At 38.3% G+C, this 19,917-nt stretch overlaps 1 protein-coding gene across 4 annotated transcripts in view; it reads right to left on the bottom strand.

Annotated features, from left to right (window-relative positions):
* Positions 1 to 13,028, bottom strand: part of LOC134530180 (protein unc-13 homolog 4B) — a 150,972-nt gene extending 137,944 nt beyond the window's left edge. For 2 of the 4 annotated variants that reach the window (XM_063364820.1, XM_063364822.1), the window contains exon 1: positions 12,781 to 13,028. In XM_063364820.1, coding sequence (XP_063220890.1) covers positions 12,781 to 12,860 — 80 coding nt within the window. In that variant the 5' untranslated portion in view covers positions 12,861 to 13,028. The remainder of the gene's footprint in view (positions 1 to 12,780) is intronic. The other 2 variants (XM_063364825.1, XM_063364824.1) reach the window with 2 other exon arrangements.
* Between the last annotated feature and the right edge of the window lie 6,889 nt (positions 13,029 to 19,917).

Genomic DNA, 19,917 nt, shown 5'->3' with positions numbered 1-19,917 from the left:
CGCACGCGCCATCTTGTCGGCGCGTGCCTTCGCCAGGGACCCAGACCACGCTCAGATGGAGCCGCCGAGTGAATACAGAGGCAGTGGCCGGCTGCCACCGTGGCGGGGTTTCCTGCCAACAGCTGCGGTACATAAACTGACCGCAGTTAACGTACCAATGCACCTATAATTAAAAAAGCAATACAAATAAATAAAACTTACGTTCGTATACTATCTATATTCGAACTATTTCATATTAATATTTTTTTTTACGTTAGCAAATAAAATACCTAAACCAAAATAATATAACGTTTCAAAAATTTTCGCCTATGTCTGCCTTGACTTGAATTGACTTGAATTAAAATTCAGGCAATTTTCAAGTTAGTAACCCAACGATTAATTACATCTTTTTTTGTGATATCTCAAACGGTTCCAATCATAGCAAGAATTATATGTATTACAAGTATTTATATTGTACAATAAAAAAATGCTTGAAAAAATCTCGTTCAACAACTAACAAAAAATAGATTTGTATGTTTTGTAAATAAATCCCATGCAATAACTTGAGTAGGCTACCTGTGTATTTTTTTTTTAAATCGGTTTCAAGTTGTTTTTGAAACGAGTTTAGTTTGTCGTCAACTTGAGAGTAGGTAAGCATGTGAATGATTAGGTGCACGTAGAATGTTTTCGAGCAAGTGATTCCACTAAATGTTCGGCTTGCTCCTGAACAAGGAATCTTTAATGTAGCTGTAACTTAGTACTCATCACTAAATAATAATTGTCCATATTTTTCTATCTAAATAACACGTTTGAATTATTCTTTCCTCGCGAATGAACCCGTTGGTAGTACATCTATTTATATATTATAAATGTTCAGAAGAAATCTATTTTCATACGAAATTCCCCACATTTGTGTGTATTTTCCTCCACAATAATCAAGATAACTACTCACATAATTGGGTAAAAAATGATTTTTTTTTAATAGTTTAAAAACCGTGAATTACACACACTGTTACTTCACGTACGAATTTGATGGACATTTTTTTACTATTGTGTCAGCTGTTCTTGCCGGTTTTTTGTTGACCAATATAGCCTACATATTTTTGTTCCTTTACTGATGCTATAAAATTGAGGTCGTTTATGGGTTCATGACCCCCTCTTGTGCTAGATGTTTGTAGGCTTCAATTCTGGTGATGAAATTTAAGAAACAGAGTTTTAAAGCAGTTTTAATATAAATATTCAGTCATGTTGCTATGGTTTTATTTACGTATATAGCTGACATAAGCCGCCATCGTCTCAGACAAACAAGACGAAAATCATCATACGTCAGCTCTAGGGCAATGGATTACAGAAAAATAACTTTAATGGTTGCAATCTTAAAATCTAATGATAAATGCTTGAACCACTCAAAAAGCCATATTTTAAAATAAACACAATTCTCGATTCGCATTGTATTAATTCAATCACCCCGTCAATTCTACAGATTTTTGGTTAAATATTTAATGCGGTTTCTGAACAATTATTTAAAAACCTTCTAATCCTGATGGGTCCTTGTACAGTGCATCTTAAAAGATGTCGGCCATTTTTGTTGATCTTGCGAATAGTTTAAAGGAGTCTTGCAGAATCGGCGAAACAGCTTCTCGTTAAAGGATCGGTAGTTCTTGTCCTTTCGTGCATTCTTGGGCCTTTGAGGTGTTTGTGGCCCCATCTTTGGTAAATGTTCCATATTAAGTATCCAGTATTATTTTCAAAATCAAAAAAATATTTTGGATAGGGTACAGTTTTGCATCAGAAACACCTTTAACTGCTTACTTAATTTTAATATTTAGGTTAAAATATTATTGGATATGTTACATAAAACAATTTCCCTCGAATTTATATATTTTAAAAATCAAATATATGCTGGTAATGCTACAGCTTCCCATCACAAACACAGCCAGTTACTTCATTTTAATATTTTATTTTAAAATACAACTGTATACGCAAAACGGGAAAATTACTCACAAAAAAAATTTCTGCCGAAAAAGTGTTTCTTTGTTGCTACACTAGGTCGTGCAAGCGTGGAAATAATTCGAGATACTTTCACAACCTGTTCCTAAATGAATGCAGCCCTGAAATTCAAGGATCCTTTAGCTATTCGGAAACAAAGTTTACTGTCTAGTTTTTCGCAGCTAAGGTTAAGTAGGTCTATATATGTATGTAGTTTTAAATTTGTGGTTCGTAGGCGAACAAAGGCGTTAAGGGTATAAATCCCATTCCAGGTGATTTTATATTTACGTCTCAAACTGTTAAACTCGCTGACTTTTTGAGTAGCTAAACTTACACAAATTTGTATGAGTATGTATACTTATATATCATCGTTTTTGCATAATTAGCAGTTAAGGTTTCATTTTTAACGTTTTTGTGCAGTATGGATAAGGAGTATGAAAGGGAATACAAAACAAACTTTTTTTAAATTTAAAGTCAATTTTGCTGGCTACTATGTGAAATGGTTCAATTACTTTAAGATAAAAATATTGAATTATTGCTAGCCTTTTAAAGTCCTCAGAATTTCCATGATATTTAAATGTTAAATAAAATTAAATGAATTTTTCTGAAAGAATTTTGAATCACCATGCAGTAGCCACCAGCATTGCCTTTAAACCCAAAAATGTTCCAGTTTTTTTTATTATTTCAATTGGTTCTCCGTCTCCTTTGCCAGATAATTATGCAATAAGTATAAACTACATATTGTTACGAACGCAGACACGACCGCGACACGCGCCAGATTCGGAGCTGGCTGGCGGCCCTGCCAGGCGCACATCACGTGGCCGCCACTGACGTTAAGGCATGCCACGCCTGCCTGGCCGGATCACAGGGGTCGTCGCTACCCCCTCCCCCCTCCGCAACCCGCGCATCGTCCTGCCCCGGCGCCGTTATCTACCGCTGAGTGGCCTTGGGAATTCCGCGGGCCGCCGCGTGAACGAGCGACGCTGTTCTCGACGCTTCGGGTGTCTGGTCGGCGCGGGATGACGCGACTGGCCCCAGCCACGCTCGTCAGTTCTAGAAGGGCGCCACACATTAATTAAGCCGCGACGCCGGCCTCCGCGGGAGTTTGTCTCTTGGCGAAGGGTTCGGCGACGGAGTGCGGTGAGAGTTCAGCGACGGGTGCCGCGTGGGCCCACAAGTCCCGCGAGGGGACGCCTCACAACGCCGAAATACCACAATGCCGAAAAATGTCATTGCAGGACTGCCACAAAGGTTAGGTTAGGTTAGACTAGGTTAGGTTAGGTTAGGTAAGGTTAGGTTTGATTTTGGTATTTCGGCATTAAGGTAAATTTAAGAAACACACACAAATTCATTCAGTTGTTATTTCGGCGTTGTGGAACACAGCAGTTTTCTAGCTGTCGGCGTTGTGGTCAATTTTGACATTCGGCGTTATGATATTTCGGCGTTGTGGTAACGACCCGTCCCGCGACGGTGAATGCCGCGTGAGTGCAGTCTGTAAGAACTTGACAGACACCGTGTGACATGGGAATAAACATTTTAAGTGCGAGTAATTGGTGATTAGGCATTTTTAAGTAATATTATTTATGTAAATATTAGTAATCAATAAAACTGTAATAAAACTTAATGGAGCTATCCCTTTAGAACCCAGTTCTTCCCAACAACATTACATAAATCGTTCTAATATTATATCCTACTAATATTATAAACGTGAAAGTTTGTAAGTATGGATGTTTGTTACTCTTTCACGTAAAAACTACTGAATGGATTTGAATGAAATTTGGCCTACAGCTAGCTTATAACCTGGATTAACACATAGACCCCATATTAATATGAAATTCCATCCCTAAGGGAGTGAAAAAGTGATAATTTCATTTTATAACAGAAATAATCATAGGTCATAGACACACAAATAGTGAGTGAGTGTCATTTCTCTATGTCTAACACACGATCATACACATAGTATGGTCTGGTAAATTAATATTTTTCTCCTTGGTGAGACCAGTCTGCTTAGTGGAGCTAGCAGCGGCTAGCAAAATAAAGGCGCTAATAACAGTTTTGTTCTTAACTTCGTCAATAGATAGAGTTGCCTTGAATTTTAAACGCACCATCGTTTGATGCGTTTGTCATGTCTAATTTTCGTTTGTTTGTGCCGTATGCGTTCCTATACCATTCATCCGATTGCGATGAAATTTTGGTGATTTGTTATGCGGATGCCCATGAAGGTTACTGAGATGGTATAACTATTTTTCAATGGTTGGAGCACGAATCGTGTCAAAAAATGTGTTTATTTCATTTTATATAGCGGAACTTCGTCTGTTTTTGTTGTATAAGTGCGCACGCATGACACAATTTATTTAAATATAAAAGAGAGACAGATAGAGTGATATATATATATAGAGTGAGATAGAGACGGGAAGATAAGTTGAGATAGAGCGAGGTATAGAGAATGAAATGGGTTAGATAAAGATATATACCTATAGATGTATAGAGCTATATAGAGACTTATATATAGAATATATAGAGATAGTGGGAAGTATATATGTAGATATAAAGAGATAAATAGAGATAGAGAGATACATAGATGTATATAGAGATAAATATACATAGAGAGATGGATAGATTAATTGTATATGTGGAACTACTTCAAACATATTACAAAACAAAACTGAATGAGGCATTGCAATGCAGGCCGAGCATTAGCTAGATAATGGAATCTTTTCAATATTAGTAATCTCTTATCTTTCAGCTTTTTTCTATATTGCTTTATAAAGTCTAAATTACATACAGACCAGGTAAATAACTATAAACTGGCAGAACACTGTCTGTCGGGATCTGAAAGTTATATAAATTAATTTTCACACTTGACATTCAAATTAAGAAGACAATTATTAACTACATCTGATTTCGAAAAAGGTTCCGTTTACCCTATGTTCAACCCAGGCAAGCCGGGAATTGCAGCTAGTATATATATAATTTTGAAGTTTGGCCGCTAAAAAAAGTCTGAAAATGTCACCACGTACAAATAAAAAAATAAACTGGAACTTGACACACGCCCTTAAGCAATAACGAACACCTGCACCGATATGAGAAACTACAATTCAGTTTCCAAGCACAGAAGAAGCGACTGTACCAGCCTGACTGGGCTAATTGCATTGTGTGTGACAGAACCATGGGTCGCTTTCAGTGACAAAAAGGCAAACATGGAGCAGAACAAAGGCTTGTTTATAAACGCCCGCTTGCCGCAACCTTTCCAAGTGTAACAGTGAAGGCCACGTTTAGCTATTCGTTACGTTTTTTTTTTAATACGGTTAACTTATCGTCAACAGAAGCATGGGAAAAAAATCAGGAATATTACGAAAATAATTATCCACGGTATAGAATTTCTAAGTTATTTTTAACGAGGAACGAAATCAAAACATAAAAGCAGGATAACTCCTGAAATTTTACTTGGAAACATTCGTACATTTTACTTTACACTACTACGTGCTCGATTATTTTGAACACGATTACAATACGAACGAGAAAGAAAACGTATAGTGTAAACTCATATGTAAATTAACCTACAGATTATATTTATGATTTCAACAGTGACTATTACGTTTAAAACATATGTGCAAATCACTGCCGTTACAATTTATAACAAAAGCTTCTACCTGGAAGCATTTCATACTTGATTTCCTCTAAAATAGGAAACTTCTCTCTGTGGTGTGACTTAGAATACAGCCAATCTAATAATTTTTGATGTGACAACGTCTAATAAATCGATGAACGCCGACTGCACGCACGAAAAAGTGTCCCGTAACGCACATTGTCCCATTACACTGTCTCCCGTTACGATCATTGTACGCTTGCGCCGCCTCTATCTATCTTCCACTCGATTGGAACAACCATCGATTTGACTTTTTCGAGGCACATTAAACTTGAAACACTCCCATTCGTTTCCTACTTTTCCTATCATCGTCCTATCTTTAACAGAATAACACAGATTGGAAGAAGTTAAATAGCAAACATGTATAAAAGTTATAGTTAAAATAATCTCTTCGTTAAAGTAATAAACATATTTGAATTAATGAGTGATAATAAAAGTAAATTTATCAAATAAATTGTAGATTTTATTTCACTCCTTCTTTGTATCCATACAAAATAGTGATAATTCAATAAAAATGATTCAATTTTATTCATAAAAGTATGCAATCATTTTATCGATGTTTTGTTATGACGTTGTTACGTTAAAATATCGTCCGTAAACCGACTTTACAGACAACCAATTTTTTGTCTAAGCATTTTAGCAACTGTAAGTGGAACATTTATAACCTTACGTAAGCTCTTCTTCTACTTCATGTTGACATTAAACGTGCCGTTTGTACGTTTGATCAGTCACGGCGTCATTGGGTGTTTATTGATGATATACACGTTCCGAGAAGTGTTGGAAGTAATAAACCTCCGAAAACAGCGCTACCAACACGACCATACCTAGTACTTACAATGCTTCAGTTGCGGCTTCGTTCAAGTGGTTCAAGACCAGCAAACCTATTTTAAGGTAGAATAATTCCCCCAAAAGTATCCCGAGGTTAATTTTGAAAGTAGCGACTTCTGAGTAACAAGGCGAATAATAACTAAAATGAAACGTTAGTTATGTCATGTCAGGTACATAAAAAAAAAATACGTAAAATCGTTGTTGATCTATTTGAATCCTCGAAAAAACTAATGCATTTTTCTTACCAATTAAAATCTTATTTCCAAATAACCCGCTACTTAAATATTTTCCATAATATTTAATAGACTTCTATAATTTTAGTTTTATCTCTGAACATATGTCAAAGCTATCACGAGGCAGATTTTCAAACAGTTGTTTAACTTCAATAGCCTTTCGACGAACTAACAGCAAAATAAATGTTTAACTTCAAACCATGGCAGTTAATCAAAAAAACTAAGCTGGGGTGATAAAATTTGGTTACTGGTTAAATGAAAATTTTGGACTCCCCGTGCAAAAATAATAGGTATTGATATTGATTCCACCAATGTCTTATTCGTAGAGCATCGCCGAAAAGAGACACTGTTGCATCATCATATGTATTTTAAATTTTGGTGAGAATAGTTAGTTTTAGGTGGTTGGATTTTCTCAACAAGGGTTTATAAAGCTTCAACTCATCGTATCCAAAATATATTTTAAAGCCCTACTTCGCAATACTTGCCAGGCCTCAATATTTAACTTTAAAAAAAAAATCACCCTCTCTTTTGAATATTTGAGAAAACGGATGACAAGTCTTGGTGAAACATAAAATGCTAAAAGTACCAAATATTACAGCACTAACCTTTAAAAAATATCCACAATCTATACTAATATTATAAAGCTGAAAAGTTTGTTTGTTTGTTTGTTTGAACGCGCTAATCTCAGGAACCACTGGTCCGATTTGAAAAATTCTTTCAGTGTTGGATAGTAAATTTATCGAGGAAGACTATAGGCTATATGATATTATCAATACCATTAGGGATCCTTACTAAAAGTCCAATTTAGAATCAAATGCGTTGGAGGGGGTTAGATACAACTTGCAGTACACGTACGAAGTGTGTGTTGACAATGCCGCAGGCGCATAGAAGTTTATTTCCTATTGCCTATTAACATTGTTGCCACGCACTAGATGCCTTATCATTCTTAATTTTCCCATACAAGTAAAAAAACCCTGTGTGATATTAACAACGAAGCAATCAGTACCCTCATAAGAGTTCAATTAGTATTTAAATAATTTTTATTACTTTAAATCGCAAACCTAAACTATTGTTTTTTTCCTCTCTCTGTGTTTAATTTGTTTTTTATTGCCCTTTTTTTCAAGTATATTTATTTTACAGACTTGAAACTTCACAGTAATATGTTACGCAGGATGACATTTTCCTAAAATTAGATCCCATGGGTGGTTAAAACCAGGTAACAGTGGGTAATTTGTCTGCATGAGAATAGGATTTTGCATTGTTCATGCCTTCTGCGTCTCCATGGCAAAGGGCATCGCGCGGCATTGGCGTACCCACAAGGAGGGGCATGTATAATGAGCGGCGCAAGAGTGATCTGTCTGTATACTGCCGTAGCGAAGTACGGGTACATCAGTTGTACGTTGCGTGCACGAGTCGGGAAACCATCGGTGCTATTCATTTTCTCTCCGGTACATTATAAAGCATTGTAATAAATTGTCACTGAATTTTTTTTTTAATTACAATTACTGTAAATCGGAGATGTGGCTTAATTTTTTTCCATTAGTATAGCCGTGCTAAGCCGGGTCGGGCAGCTAGTTACTTTATAAATGTAAATGTACTTTTTACATAACACTTGTGTGCCATTATCACAGTTATTCACCATTCCTTTAAGAAATGTTTCCGTATCGTACAGATAATCTTATTGCTTTTTTTACAACATTCTACGTCACATGCTTATGCACAGAGGCTTAAAGCGATGGAACCTCCAAGACTAAAAGTACTCTCAGCCACTTGGATACCAACTCGTGATTCATTAATGAGTCATACCGGGGAGCTGGGATCTAAAAGCAGGGCTACAATCGACAAAAATATTTGCACAAGGATAGTTATAGCGATAAGTGGTCTGACTACAACGGACAAACACTCAATTCTATTAAGGAAGGCCGCTGCAATTGGGCACAGTACCGGTGTCAAGCATTGCATATTTGGCTACATAATTTAACTGATGAAGAGATGGCTTTAGTATTTAAGTAAGTTTTATATATTGTTATAACTTTGTACCTGTACTTTACTTAAATACTAATTTTTATTTAATTATATTTTCATTTATTCGTGTAACACTGTTATAATTTATAATAATGTATACGTTTTTTTGTTTATACATAATATTGTATTTTAATAAATTGCTCTTTTTTTCTTTCATCTTTATATAAACTAATGTAAAGTTTCTTAGGTTATTTTTTATATATTTATTTCTCAGTTATTATGCATTTACAAATATTTACAATCGTCAAAATACCGCATGCAATTTGAAGTGACTAGATGCACTCACATACAAGCTTGCTTTCGTGAGTGCTAAATTTCCTGGTTAATTAAGTGAATATTGTTAACAAAGTGTAAAAAAAATTGGAAATAAATTATTATTATTATTATTAATTCCCACTCACTCTTCTCCTGAACTGAGTGACACTGCTTGCCAACACACACTCCTCATTCAACACATTATACTGCCTAATAGTTTTCACTACCATCAAGTTTTTTTGTTCACAAATAATAAACTTAGTACAGTACGACGTCGTTAAGAGCTTCTCAGTGGAACAAGTTCTAGCAATAACACAGTATTAAGAGAACTCTACTTGGTACTTATAGCGAGCTTGTGCAAATGCTTATTTATGTAGGTACAGAGATTGAATAACGTAAAGTTTTATTGTCATGCAAACTATTGTGTTGTAGGTACTTGTAAAAAAAACTTAAGGTTTTTTTTGGTGTCTGAGCCTTAACCCGCTCATTTACGTTACTGGCCTACTGCCAGAGGTTTTGATTTGGGCGAGGAGGGGGTAAACGGAAATTTATAACTATTTTTGAACAAAAATGACTCTGAAACTAGACTAAGGTCTCTACCACAAGTTTTTCCCCCCTAGTAACTGTAGTGGCCAACAACGTAGAGTAGCTGTATCGTAAACATTATTGAAAATAATATGACTACATGAGAGTAGCAGGAATCACTTTAAGTGTTAAGAGTTTCTAAAACCCCAAAGAATTCTTTTAATTCATCTCTTAGAATTTATTAGTGACACGTGTAATTTAAACTCAGCTAATTCTACTTTTACAATTAGGGCTGCGGGGTGTTATATCTAGGTGGGGTTTTAATTTACGCAAGAAACGCAAAACGCAAAACGCAAAAAAAAAAAGTTAAATAATGACGTTTCCAATAACCCGTTTATAAAATACGGAAAAAACCTAACGTACGTGTGTGCTAACTTTCAACATATTGCATTTCGGCTTGCGTGTCCGCTTTTCGTGTACGAAGTGAAGTGTTACCAAAGCTTTTTCAAGATGGACACATTCTTTTATTACGCGAATCACGTCTTAACTTATTAAAACTATTACCTACTCAAAGAAAATTATGCTTTTGAAAAAGAATTTCATGTAAAACATTATTTGTAAAAATAAACCAAATGAAGAAATTTTTTTTCAGCAGTTTTAAAGTTTGCATTGTAAGGCTTATGACGTATTGTGACTTGCGGTCCATAAGCTATCGTAGTTTTCTTGTGTTTTGTTGCACGTTGCGTGCGAATTTGCGCAGTTTGGTTTTTTGCCAAGTTTTATAAGCCCAGCCTTGCAGTCCAGACACCCACAGAAGAAAAAAAAAACAGCCGCCAAGCGCAGCTCGAAGGCTGGAATAAAAATAGAGAGCTGCTGACACCAGCGGAGCGGGATGTTGTTTCCGAGTGGCCTTCCGTGGGCCTCAGTTACACTGGGCGTGTTCGCGAGTCCACTGAGGGAAGCCTTCATTTCACAGACGAGAGAGCCACACCCGAAGTTCATGCTCGCTTCTTTTTTCCGTTCTATCTCATTGTATAAACCCGTGTGGCATTAAATTTTGCGGTCGATTAGGATAGGTTAGCTACATTATAAATACTTTAAAACATTGTGGATAGTTGGTTATATTAGGTAAGTATAGCTACATTAAAAATACTGTAAAATCATTTTATGGTTGCTTAGCTAATAACTTTTTAATATGTAGCTATCCGGGGCTAGGAAACCGTTTACATGATTTCAAAGTATCTTTAATGTAGCTTTCCTAACCAAATCAACCGTCCACAATGTTTTTAAGTATTTATAATGTAGCTAACCTAACCTACAAAAAAAAACCGAAGATGCACGATCGGGCGTTTGGCTCTCTCGTCTGTGAAAAGAAGGCATTTCCCCAGTTAAAGCAGGAAGTTGATGTAAAAAAAAAGGGGGAGGGGGTTGCCTGTAAAGTCGGTTTACGGACGATAATTTTACGTGATAACGTCATAAGTAAACATTGATGAAAAATTGCATACTTTTTAATTTTCAAATATTATTTACAGTTTTTTCCAAATTTAATTTAAATAATTGTTTAAATATAATCACGAACAATTAGTTAAAAAGCCCACCTTAACCTGTTTGATATTATAGAAGATTTTCTCGCACGGTGGTTGGCCGGTTTTTGCACGCTCGTCTCAGGAGGAACGTGACAATTTTTCGTGCGTGTAGCCGGCGTTCATCGATTTATAAGACGTTATCACGTCAATAATAATTATTATTGTTGTTTCCGAATAGTAAGGATGTGGTCTGTACCGTACCGGTGCAGCCTTAACCAAAGGACTCTTTAAATTGCATGGCTGCATTTAGCGAGTAACCAACCGTGAAAGGATAGCCTACTTAAAAAAAAAAAAAAAAAAAAAAAAACCTTTTTGGGCAGTCTTCTAACATTTTTCACGCTATTTTCAGGCAATTTTTAATTTTTACACGCTCAAATTAATCGTTGGGCAGAAATAGACAAACATAACCGGGTGTGTACAGCAGTTGATGTTGCTTGGCTAAGCAACAGACAAATCTAAATTTATACTAACATACAGCGCCACAACGATAAATGAAAGGATTCGAGCAACTTTTTTTTACGAAAGACAACATTGGTGATTCTAAAATAATCCTTCCAACTATTCGGCAGGACAAGAAAAATGGCCGACATCCTTTAATATGCACTCTTCAAAGGTCCACTAGACTATAGGATCCTTTAAGAAGGTTTTTCGGAAAAAGCAACAGTTACTGTTCCCATCACTTGAAAAAAAAACAGATAACCAGAAAACCACGTGATTCACGAGTTGAAATATAACCTCATACCGAACTTCCAAACCCCCGCTCGTGTAATACTCTCTCGCCGCTACGGTGACGTCATACCCGGAAGTAGTCAACTCTCCTGAAGGAATCGAAGCTTTATCTCTACTTTGAATTATAAATAACATCCATCGAGTTCGGTTGTGTTTTGTGATTATTTGTGTCGTAACTTCAGCAGAATTTTCTTTATTGTTCTGGTTTTTGATATGAGTTTTGTACCTTAAAGTATATACCTATATATCGAAATATTGATCATATTTGTATCTATATTTAAATGACGCACTGTGAAAATTAGTATCGATAAAGAAAATAATCTTTGGTAGTTGGCGTAAAGTCCGTCTACAATTGCAATGTCCAAAATTTTATCCGACCAACACTGATCGCAGTTTGGTCAACGTGATCCTCTGACGTCATGGATGGTGTGGGCGATGGTCCAAATCTTCCTGGACCGAATACTTTGGCCAACTTGAACTTTATGTACCAACCAATCTGTGCCCTTTGGTAGCATGGCAGAACACCTGTGATATTTGCTGCTTCCGGTTCCCATGTCAAAAGGTTGAACAGAAAATAACGTACGGTGAGGTAGGAAGACAAGCAGAGACATAATTTTGATCAGCGCCGTCCGTTTGCGATCAGCGTTTTCAAAAGGCCAATAACGCGAATTCATTTATTAGCATTTACTTTCGCCTTAAAGGAAAAACATAAATATTAATTAAATCCCACAAATTTCACAAGTTAATTGATTATTAAATAACTTAGCTTCATACTCATTTACAAAGCTCGAAAACAGTAAAGATTAAAAAAATATATATTTTGGTGCTGTATAGTTACTGCAATCTGGTGAATACCTTAGGAACTATCCAAGATTCGGGTATCGGACTGCAGACAGGGCAGTTTTCCGTGGGACAATATGACTTCTTTCACGTCAGGTCAAGGAAGCGGACCGCCCGTAGACGGGTCTGTAGGGATATTTACCTCTTGGCGCGGCTCGGCAGGCAGGACTGCAGCGTCCTCACTTTCTCGTAGGCCACCCTCCACCTGTTCGCGACCTCCATGGCCGAGGAACTGGCGCGCCCCGCGTCTGCCCGGCTCGGCGGTCGCCCGCTGACTGCAGCGCGCGGGGCGGGCAATTAGCGCAATCACGAGGGGGCCGAGCAAACAAAACACTGGCGGCACCGCCGGCTGCCTGCTTGGAGCCGGCTCCCAGCTCCTCCCACGACTATTCCAGGCCGGGGCGCTCCTGGCGGCGACAGCCCGCAACCCTCCGCCACTTTCTGTGGCGGCGACGCCCCTCCCTCGCACGGCCGAAAATTTTGGATCCGCCTACCCGGGCACACATGCGGTGTGCAGAGCTGCAGGAAAAAAAAAATTGGTTGTCTGTAAAGTCGGTTTACGGACGATAGTTTAACGTGACAACGTCATAACAAAACATTGATGAAATTATTGCATACTTTTATGAATAAAATTGAATTGAATTGAATTTTATTGCATGAGCCGAGCGTGCAAGCGAGAGCGCGGAACAAGCGATAGAGAGGCACGATCGACTTGTGACGCATCTATCTCTCTTCCACTCAATCGGCCGATGCGTCCGAGTAGAAGAGAGACAGCGGCAGCACACAACCTACACGTGAACTGTTTTGTCAACTGTTTATAAAGTGAAGTGAAACGTTAATGTGGTTTCCATTGTTTATTACAACAACAATTGCTGCAAAAAATGTAATTAATTCTTGCATTTTAAGAATTTTATTAGCGATACAATCTCATATAAATATCAGTTTAAAGAAATATTTATATCATTTTTACTTTGTTTGATTTAAAAATCTGGTTTTTAAACATTTTCGCAAGACAAAGTAGTTTTTTTAAGTCTTGTCGTAGTTGTAGTTAAGGAGCCAGTGACGTCGAATTGGTTTCGGATTGTACAATTGTTTTACTATGGAAATTTCAAAAAGTAATTTCTACAATACTTGTAGAACAAAAATTCAATATGTTAAATACAGTGAAGGTATTCAAGTTATGGTGGAATCTAAAGACAAACTTAAAAACAAGGGACCTAATATTTTTAGAATAACGAATACAACAAAACTAAACTTGAGGCTTGGTCTCACTCACCGTGTTGATTGATTTTCCTTTTTCTTTCTTTACTTTTATTTCAGGTTTCCTCTAGAATTTTAACTCGATACCTCCCTTGCATTTGTTGTTACGGCACAAATATTTTCAACAGATATTCACTAAGTGTAACATCACGGATGTAAAAAGGCGCGCAAATCATCGTCACTTGCGCGACTTCGTACACCCATGTCATTAAACTTCGTAAATATATGTTCAAAAAAACATGTGTGGCAGAACAACAAATTTGCGGGAGATATACGGGTAAAATGTTATAAATAGCCCTTGAATAAAAGTAGTGGGGAAAAAAAATTGGTTGTCAGTAAAGTCGGTTTACGGACGACAGTTTAACGTGACAACGTCGTTACAAAACATTGGTGATATGATTGCATACTTTTATGAATAAAATTGAATCATTTCTATTTTAATAATAAAAGAATAAATATTTGAAATTATACTAGTATTCAGATTTTTAAAATGCCAGAATTATTAACCTTTATTGCAGAAATTGTTGTTGTAATAAGCAATGAAAACCACATTAACTTTTCACTTCACTTTATAAACAGTCGACGAAACAGTTCACGTGTGGATGACTTGTAATTAATTTTAAAAACTGGCGTTTAGCTATAAAGTTTAAATATAATTATGATCAAGTTTTCATATAAATAAACTGTAATCAAATATATATCATCAATTATATGAATCACCATAATTTTTTAGTCAATTGTAACATGAACTATTCTTACTGTACTCGCCGACAGCGTAACGGAACAATGAGCATAACGGGACACAGCGTAACGTAACAATTAACGTAACGGGATACAGCGTAACGGAACAATGTGCGCAACGGGACACTTTTCGTGCGTGCAGCCGGCGTTCATCGATTTATTAGACGTTGTCACGTCAACTTGGCTTAAACTCCGTGAGCGATGTGCAGAATTGGTTCGCCGTGGCCGAGACGAGGTCGCGAGTGCTGTTGGCTGCTGTCCAGTCGACTGCTGTCACGTGGGTCGACAGGATCGATAGCTCTCGGGCCACTTCCCTCGCCAGAACGAGAGGTCGCGGGAGCAAGCCTTGCCCACGAGCGATGACGAGACACTTTCTTTCCACCGGCTCTGCGCCGACGACTGTCACGACGTGGTTTTAAAAAATGACGAGTAGTGCGACATTCGTCTGACCTGTGGGTAGGCCGATTTCCGCGGCGCAGTTCTACAGGCGCGGGCATTCTGCACTAGAGGTCCTGGGTTCGAGTCCCGGGCAAGGAATGGGTACGCATTTGTATCGTCTGTAAATGGCTTGTTTGTGTTAGTGAGGCGGCACGATAAATGCGAAGCTTGCTGATGCTTCTGGCACGGCATCGCCTCTAAGTGCAAGTCTGTGACGCAGTCTTCCCGACGTTGCATGCTAGGTGATTTTAACCGTAACCATAACATTGCATGGCGGAGAAACGAAGATAATGGTGTAATGCAAGTCCCACAAGAATCTCTACCTGGTTTTTCTAGCTGAAACTAATTCTGAAAACACGCGTTTTATCCATTTTCCACTCTTATATAAAATACAGTTTGAAAACTAAACACGGAAATATAACTAACTACTAATCCGCCCTGGAGTATTCTTAAATGCCTTTTATTCGTAAACAGGCACCACTCGGATAACTTGAGAAGTTTTTAAAACGCGTTTATTTTTCTGAAGATCTGCACATTAGTGTGTGGCGGGAGTCCTTATCGTGTCAAAAATTTCAATATAAACATGTCCTGGGTTCGATTCCCTGTCGAATCGGCGATAGTTTATTTAAAAAAAACTTTTTTTTTTTAACATTGCCCTGTTCCAGGATTATGTGTTGTGTTTTTCCCCTTCGCCCCTGAACTACGGAAGGCCAAGGTGAAACTCCCTCGTGAAGACCCCAGGTGCGGCATCTACTGCCCCTGCGCTCGGCCGCGAATATAAGAGATTCATGGGCAATCATCACCATATGAAACATTCACCCGGCTTGGTTGTTAAATCAAGTAATGTCTCGAAGCATAGCTTTAACTGCGATTTAAGCATATTTAAGGTTTGGTGCCGAGCAGTGGCGTAGATCCCTGGCCCTGCTTGTTTTAAGTGGCCCGCCTCGTCAGGGGTGTGTCTGTGTCGGCTAGGCGGGATGATAAGTGCGACGCTCGCTGGTGCTTCTAGCGCGGTGTCGCCTCTGGACTGGTGCGCAGTCTTCTAGTCGTCACAGGAAAACTGTGGAATCCAATTTTTTTTAAGACGAGATAAGAATTGTGAATAGTTTGGATGCCGTCTCCCCTTCCGGACGTTACAACTAGCATACAGCATGCTACGCTACGAACCTATGCCCGCTCCTTTTGCTGTCTTCCCATTCGACCGTTAGTGCATGCGTTGGAGTGGCGTCGCCGCTGTCGCACTCTCCTCCTCTACCGGTTCCCTCACTACGTACCTAACCATTCCCCTCGTGCGATAGGAATTTGTTATCCCCTCAGCAAAGAAGTTTCACTTCAAAAAATTGGTTGTCTGTAAAGTCAGTTTACGGACGATAGTTTAACGTGACAACGTCATAACAAAACATTGATGAAATGATTGCATACTTTTATGAATAAATTTGAATCATTTTCATTGAATTATCAATTTTTTGTATGGATACAAAGAATGAGTGAAATGGAATCTACAATTTAATTGATAAATTTACTTTTATTTGCACTCATTAATTCAAATTAGTTTATTACTTTAACGAAGAGATTATTTTAACTATAACTTTTATACATGTTTGCTATTTAACTTCTTCCAATCTGTGTTATTCTGTTAAAGATAGGACGATGATAGGAAAAGTAGGAAACGAATGGGAGTGTTTCAAGTTTAATGTGCCTCGAAAAAGTCAAATCGATGGTTTTCCAATCGAGTGGAAGAGAGATAGATGCGGCGCAAGCGTACAATGAGCGTAACGGGACACAGCGTAATGGGGCAATGTGCGTAACGGGACAATGAGTCATCTTTTTTCGTGCGTGCAGCTGGCGTTCATCGATTTATTACAAGTTGTCACGTCAAAATTTTTTTTTTTTTTGAAACTATAAAGTTCAGGTCTAGACCGCTTGTTTCGGTAGACCCCAAGCGCAAACTCTTTCAGTACTCGCCAGAGATGTGTAACATCTAACCACAGTGAAGAGAACATTCTTGTGTTCTCGTGTTGCAAAACGAAACTCTAAAACAAGATTCTTTAAAATAATGCCGAGTATGATAAATACATACGCAACTGGTGTTTTTCAGCTGGATTCATTGACTCTAATCACACGTAGTTTCCGCAACCGCCACTAGAATTCGTTGCTGGTGCACATATACTTTGACCATCGAATGATTCGATTTGCAGAGCGAAATTTTAAACTACATATATGATGAAAATGCTCCGACAAAATCTAGAAAGACCTGAAAAAAAAAAAAACGTAACCCAGGCTTTGGACAATATTTTCGACAGCGAATTTGATTTAAATACTGCCCATCTTGTTAAAATCCACTAAACAGTTTTTACTATAAGGTTACCTTTTTTTTTGTCTCTGTGAGCTTTGGTTCACCGTGGTTTCACGTATCCGTTCCATTCGACTTCCGTTCCATTCACGAAATTACTCCTCCTACCAAATGCCGTCTACCAAAAGCTAGTATGTCGCTCATAAACAAAAGGGGGGCGATGTGAACGGGTGTGCTCGCGCTCTCCGCCGCGTGACGTAGTACCCTACAGAGCAGTCGGGCACACCTGGGTGCGTGCCGGGGGTGCGGGCTGCGGGGACACCGGGGGAACCACACATAACTTAGAAACACACAACTTAGAACAGTCATAACTTAGAAACCTCGAAAACATCCACGTAACTTAGAACTGTCATAAGTTAGAACGATCATAACTTAGAAACACATAACTTAGAAACACACAACGTAGAAACACACAACTCAGAAACGTCACAACTCAGAAACGTCACAACTCAGAAACGTCACAACTCAGAAACGTCACAACTCAGAAACGTCACAACTCAGAAACGTCACAACTCAGAAACGTCATAACTTAGAAACGTCATAACTTATAAACATCACAACTTATAACCATCACAATTTAGAAACACACAACTTATAACCATCACAACTTAGAAACACACAACTTAGAACTGTCATAAATTAGAAACACGTAACTGAGAAACACGCAACGCATAACCACACAACTTAGAATCATCATAACTTAAAAAATCATAACTTAGAACTATCACAAGTTAGTAACTCACAACTTAGAACTGTCATAACTTAGAAACACGTAACTTAGAAACACGTAACTTAGAAACACGCAACTGAGAACAGGCATAACTTATAAGATTCTATCCTGTGTGTTTCTAAGTTGTGACAGCACCCCGGACTCGCGTCACGCACCGCAAGGTCGGGCGGCCTCCGGGCGCGTCACGCCGTCTCCGTCACAGGAGAGAAGCGAGCGGTCGTGTTTCCTCGGGGCTTCCAGGAAGGCACTCGGGAAACTCCGGTGCAAGCGGTCCTGGTACTACACCGCCCCGCTACTCTGTCCAACTCTTCATCCATACCATCCCCTGTATACTTTATACTCCCATGCGGAGTGGCAGCCCTGAAGGGCTATGTAACATTCAACTAATATCACGACGGGATGTTATTTAGCATTATGATCTTGTGGAATTTCACAAAGTACATATCGAAATCACGCATTAAAAAAAAAATTTCGATTCCTTACGTCAAGCACGCTAGTCGCTGTCACCACGCCATTTTGTCTTCATTTGACCGATGGTCAGCATTTGCAGCATGTGATAAAAAAATTAAAACAAAATTATTTCAGTAATGTTCAATAACTACAATTTTATAGTTTCTGAAAGTTGAAAATAAGTTTGATTACTTATCAAATTATAATTAACCTGCAATGGCTCGTAAAAAGTTTTATTTAATTTTTTCATGATGGTTTGTTTATATTTTTGAGTTATGTCATTGAAAAAAATTGCTCACTTCACCCTACAGACATAGAAGTATCCACCGCCGCCGATCCATCATACTGCCATCCGGGGCAGAAAGCGTGGGCGAGGCCAGAAACCGAAGTTTATACAACTCGCCAAGTGCATGGTAATTCAGGTGCACCCCACACTGGTGTAGAATCACTTGAATCGACGGCGGGGGCGTGTGTCTTGTGGGATAGGTTTGGCACACGGGCCTGCGTGTGCGCTGGTAGGTTGTGTAATGATATGAAAGTTACGTGTACCTAATTCGGCGGGGGAGAGAAGCTCCCCACCAGTTAGATCGGCTAACTGGCGTGATGTAGTGTCGTGTTGGTGTGCATTAGAGGCTGGTCGGTGTGCTGTGATTTCAAGTGATATAGTTAAACTCGGATGTGGCGTGTAGAAGTATCCACCTCCTGGCGTACAAGTTTATAATAGGGTTTGAACCTCCTGGCAACCGACCCTTAGAGCTAGTACATCTGAATCATCCAGGAGACGGGAGTGCCTCGTGGTACACAGGCAAACAACTAACTCGCAGATAACGCTCTATACCAGGAACTCTGCAAACACAACAAGTAAACAGAGTAAACCGAGTAAACAGCCCTAGCTGCAAGCAGCCGAGCTAATGGCACTGTTTAAGCTGTGTTCACAACTGAACTACGTAAGCGAGTGCATAGCAGGCCACGCACCCGACTGTGCACACGACTTGTGCAAAATCGGTTCACAATTGAAATCTTACGGTCAATTTCAGCTAATGAGATATCTGACGTCTGTAGGTAGCGTTAGTAAATAAGTATATTAACTACCAAATGACTAACCCACGACATCTGACCAGCAATTTGTGAACACAGTTTTTCAACATATCTTATATATTTTGAGTTATGTAAAAAAAATTATTTTACCATTCTACAAACGAAACATCTTTTTTTATTTACATTATTAATTGCTAGTGACTTTTTATAAGTTATAGCAATAAGCAAATTTTAATGCAGACATTACATACACCTGAGAATTGTAATAG

Source organism: Bacillus rossius, chromosome 3, assembly GCF_032445375.1.
Source record: "Bacillus rossius redtenbacheri isolate Brsri chromosome 3, Brsri_v3, whole genome shotgun sequence".
In the NCBI taxonomy this organism is placed as follows: Eukaryota; Metazoa; Arthropoda; class Insecta; order Phasmatodea; family Bacillidae; genus Bacillus; species Bacillus rossius.
This window is presented reverse-complemented; position numbering and strand designations above follow the sequence as displayed.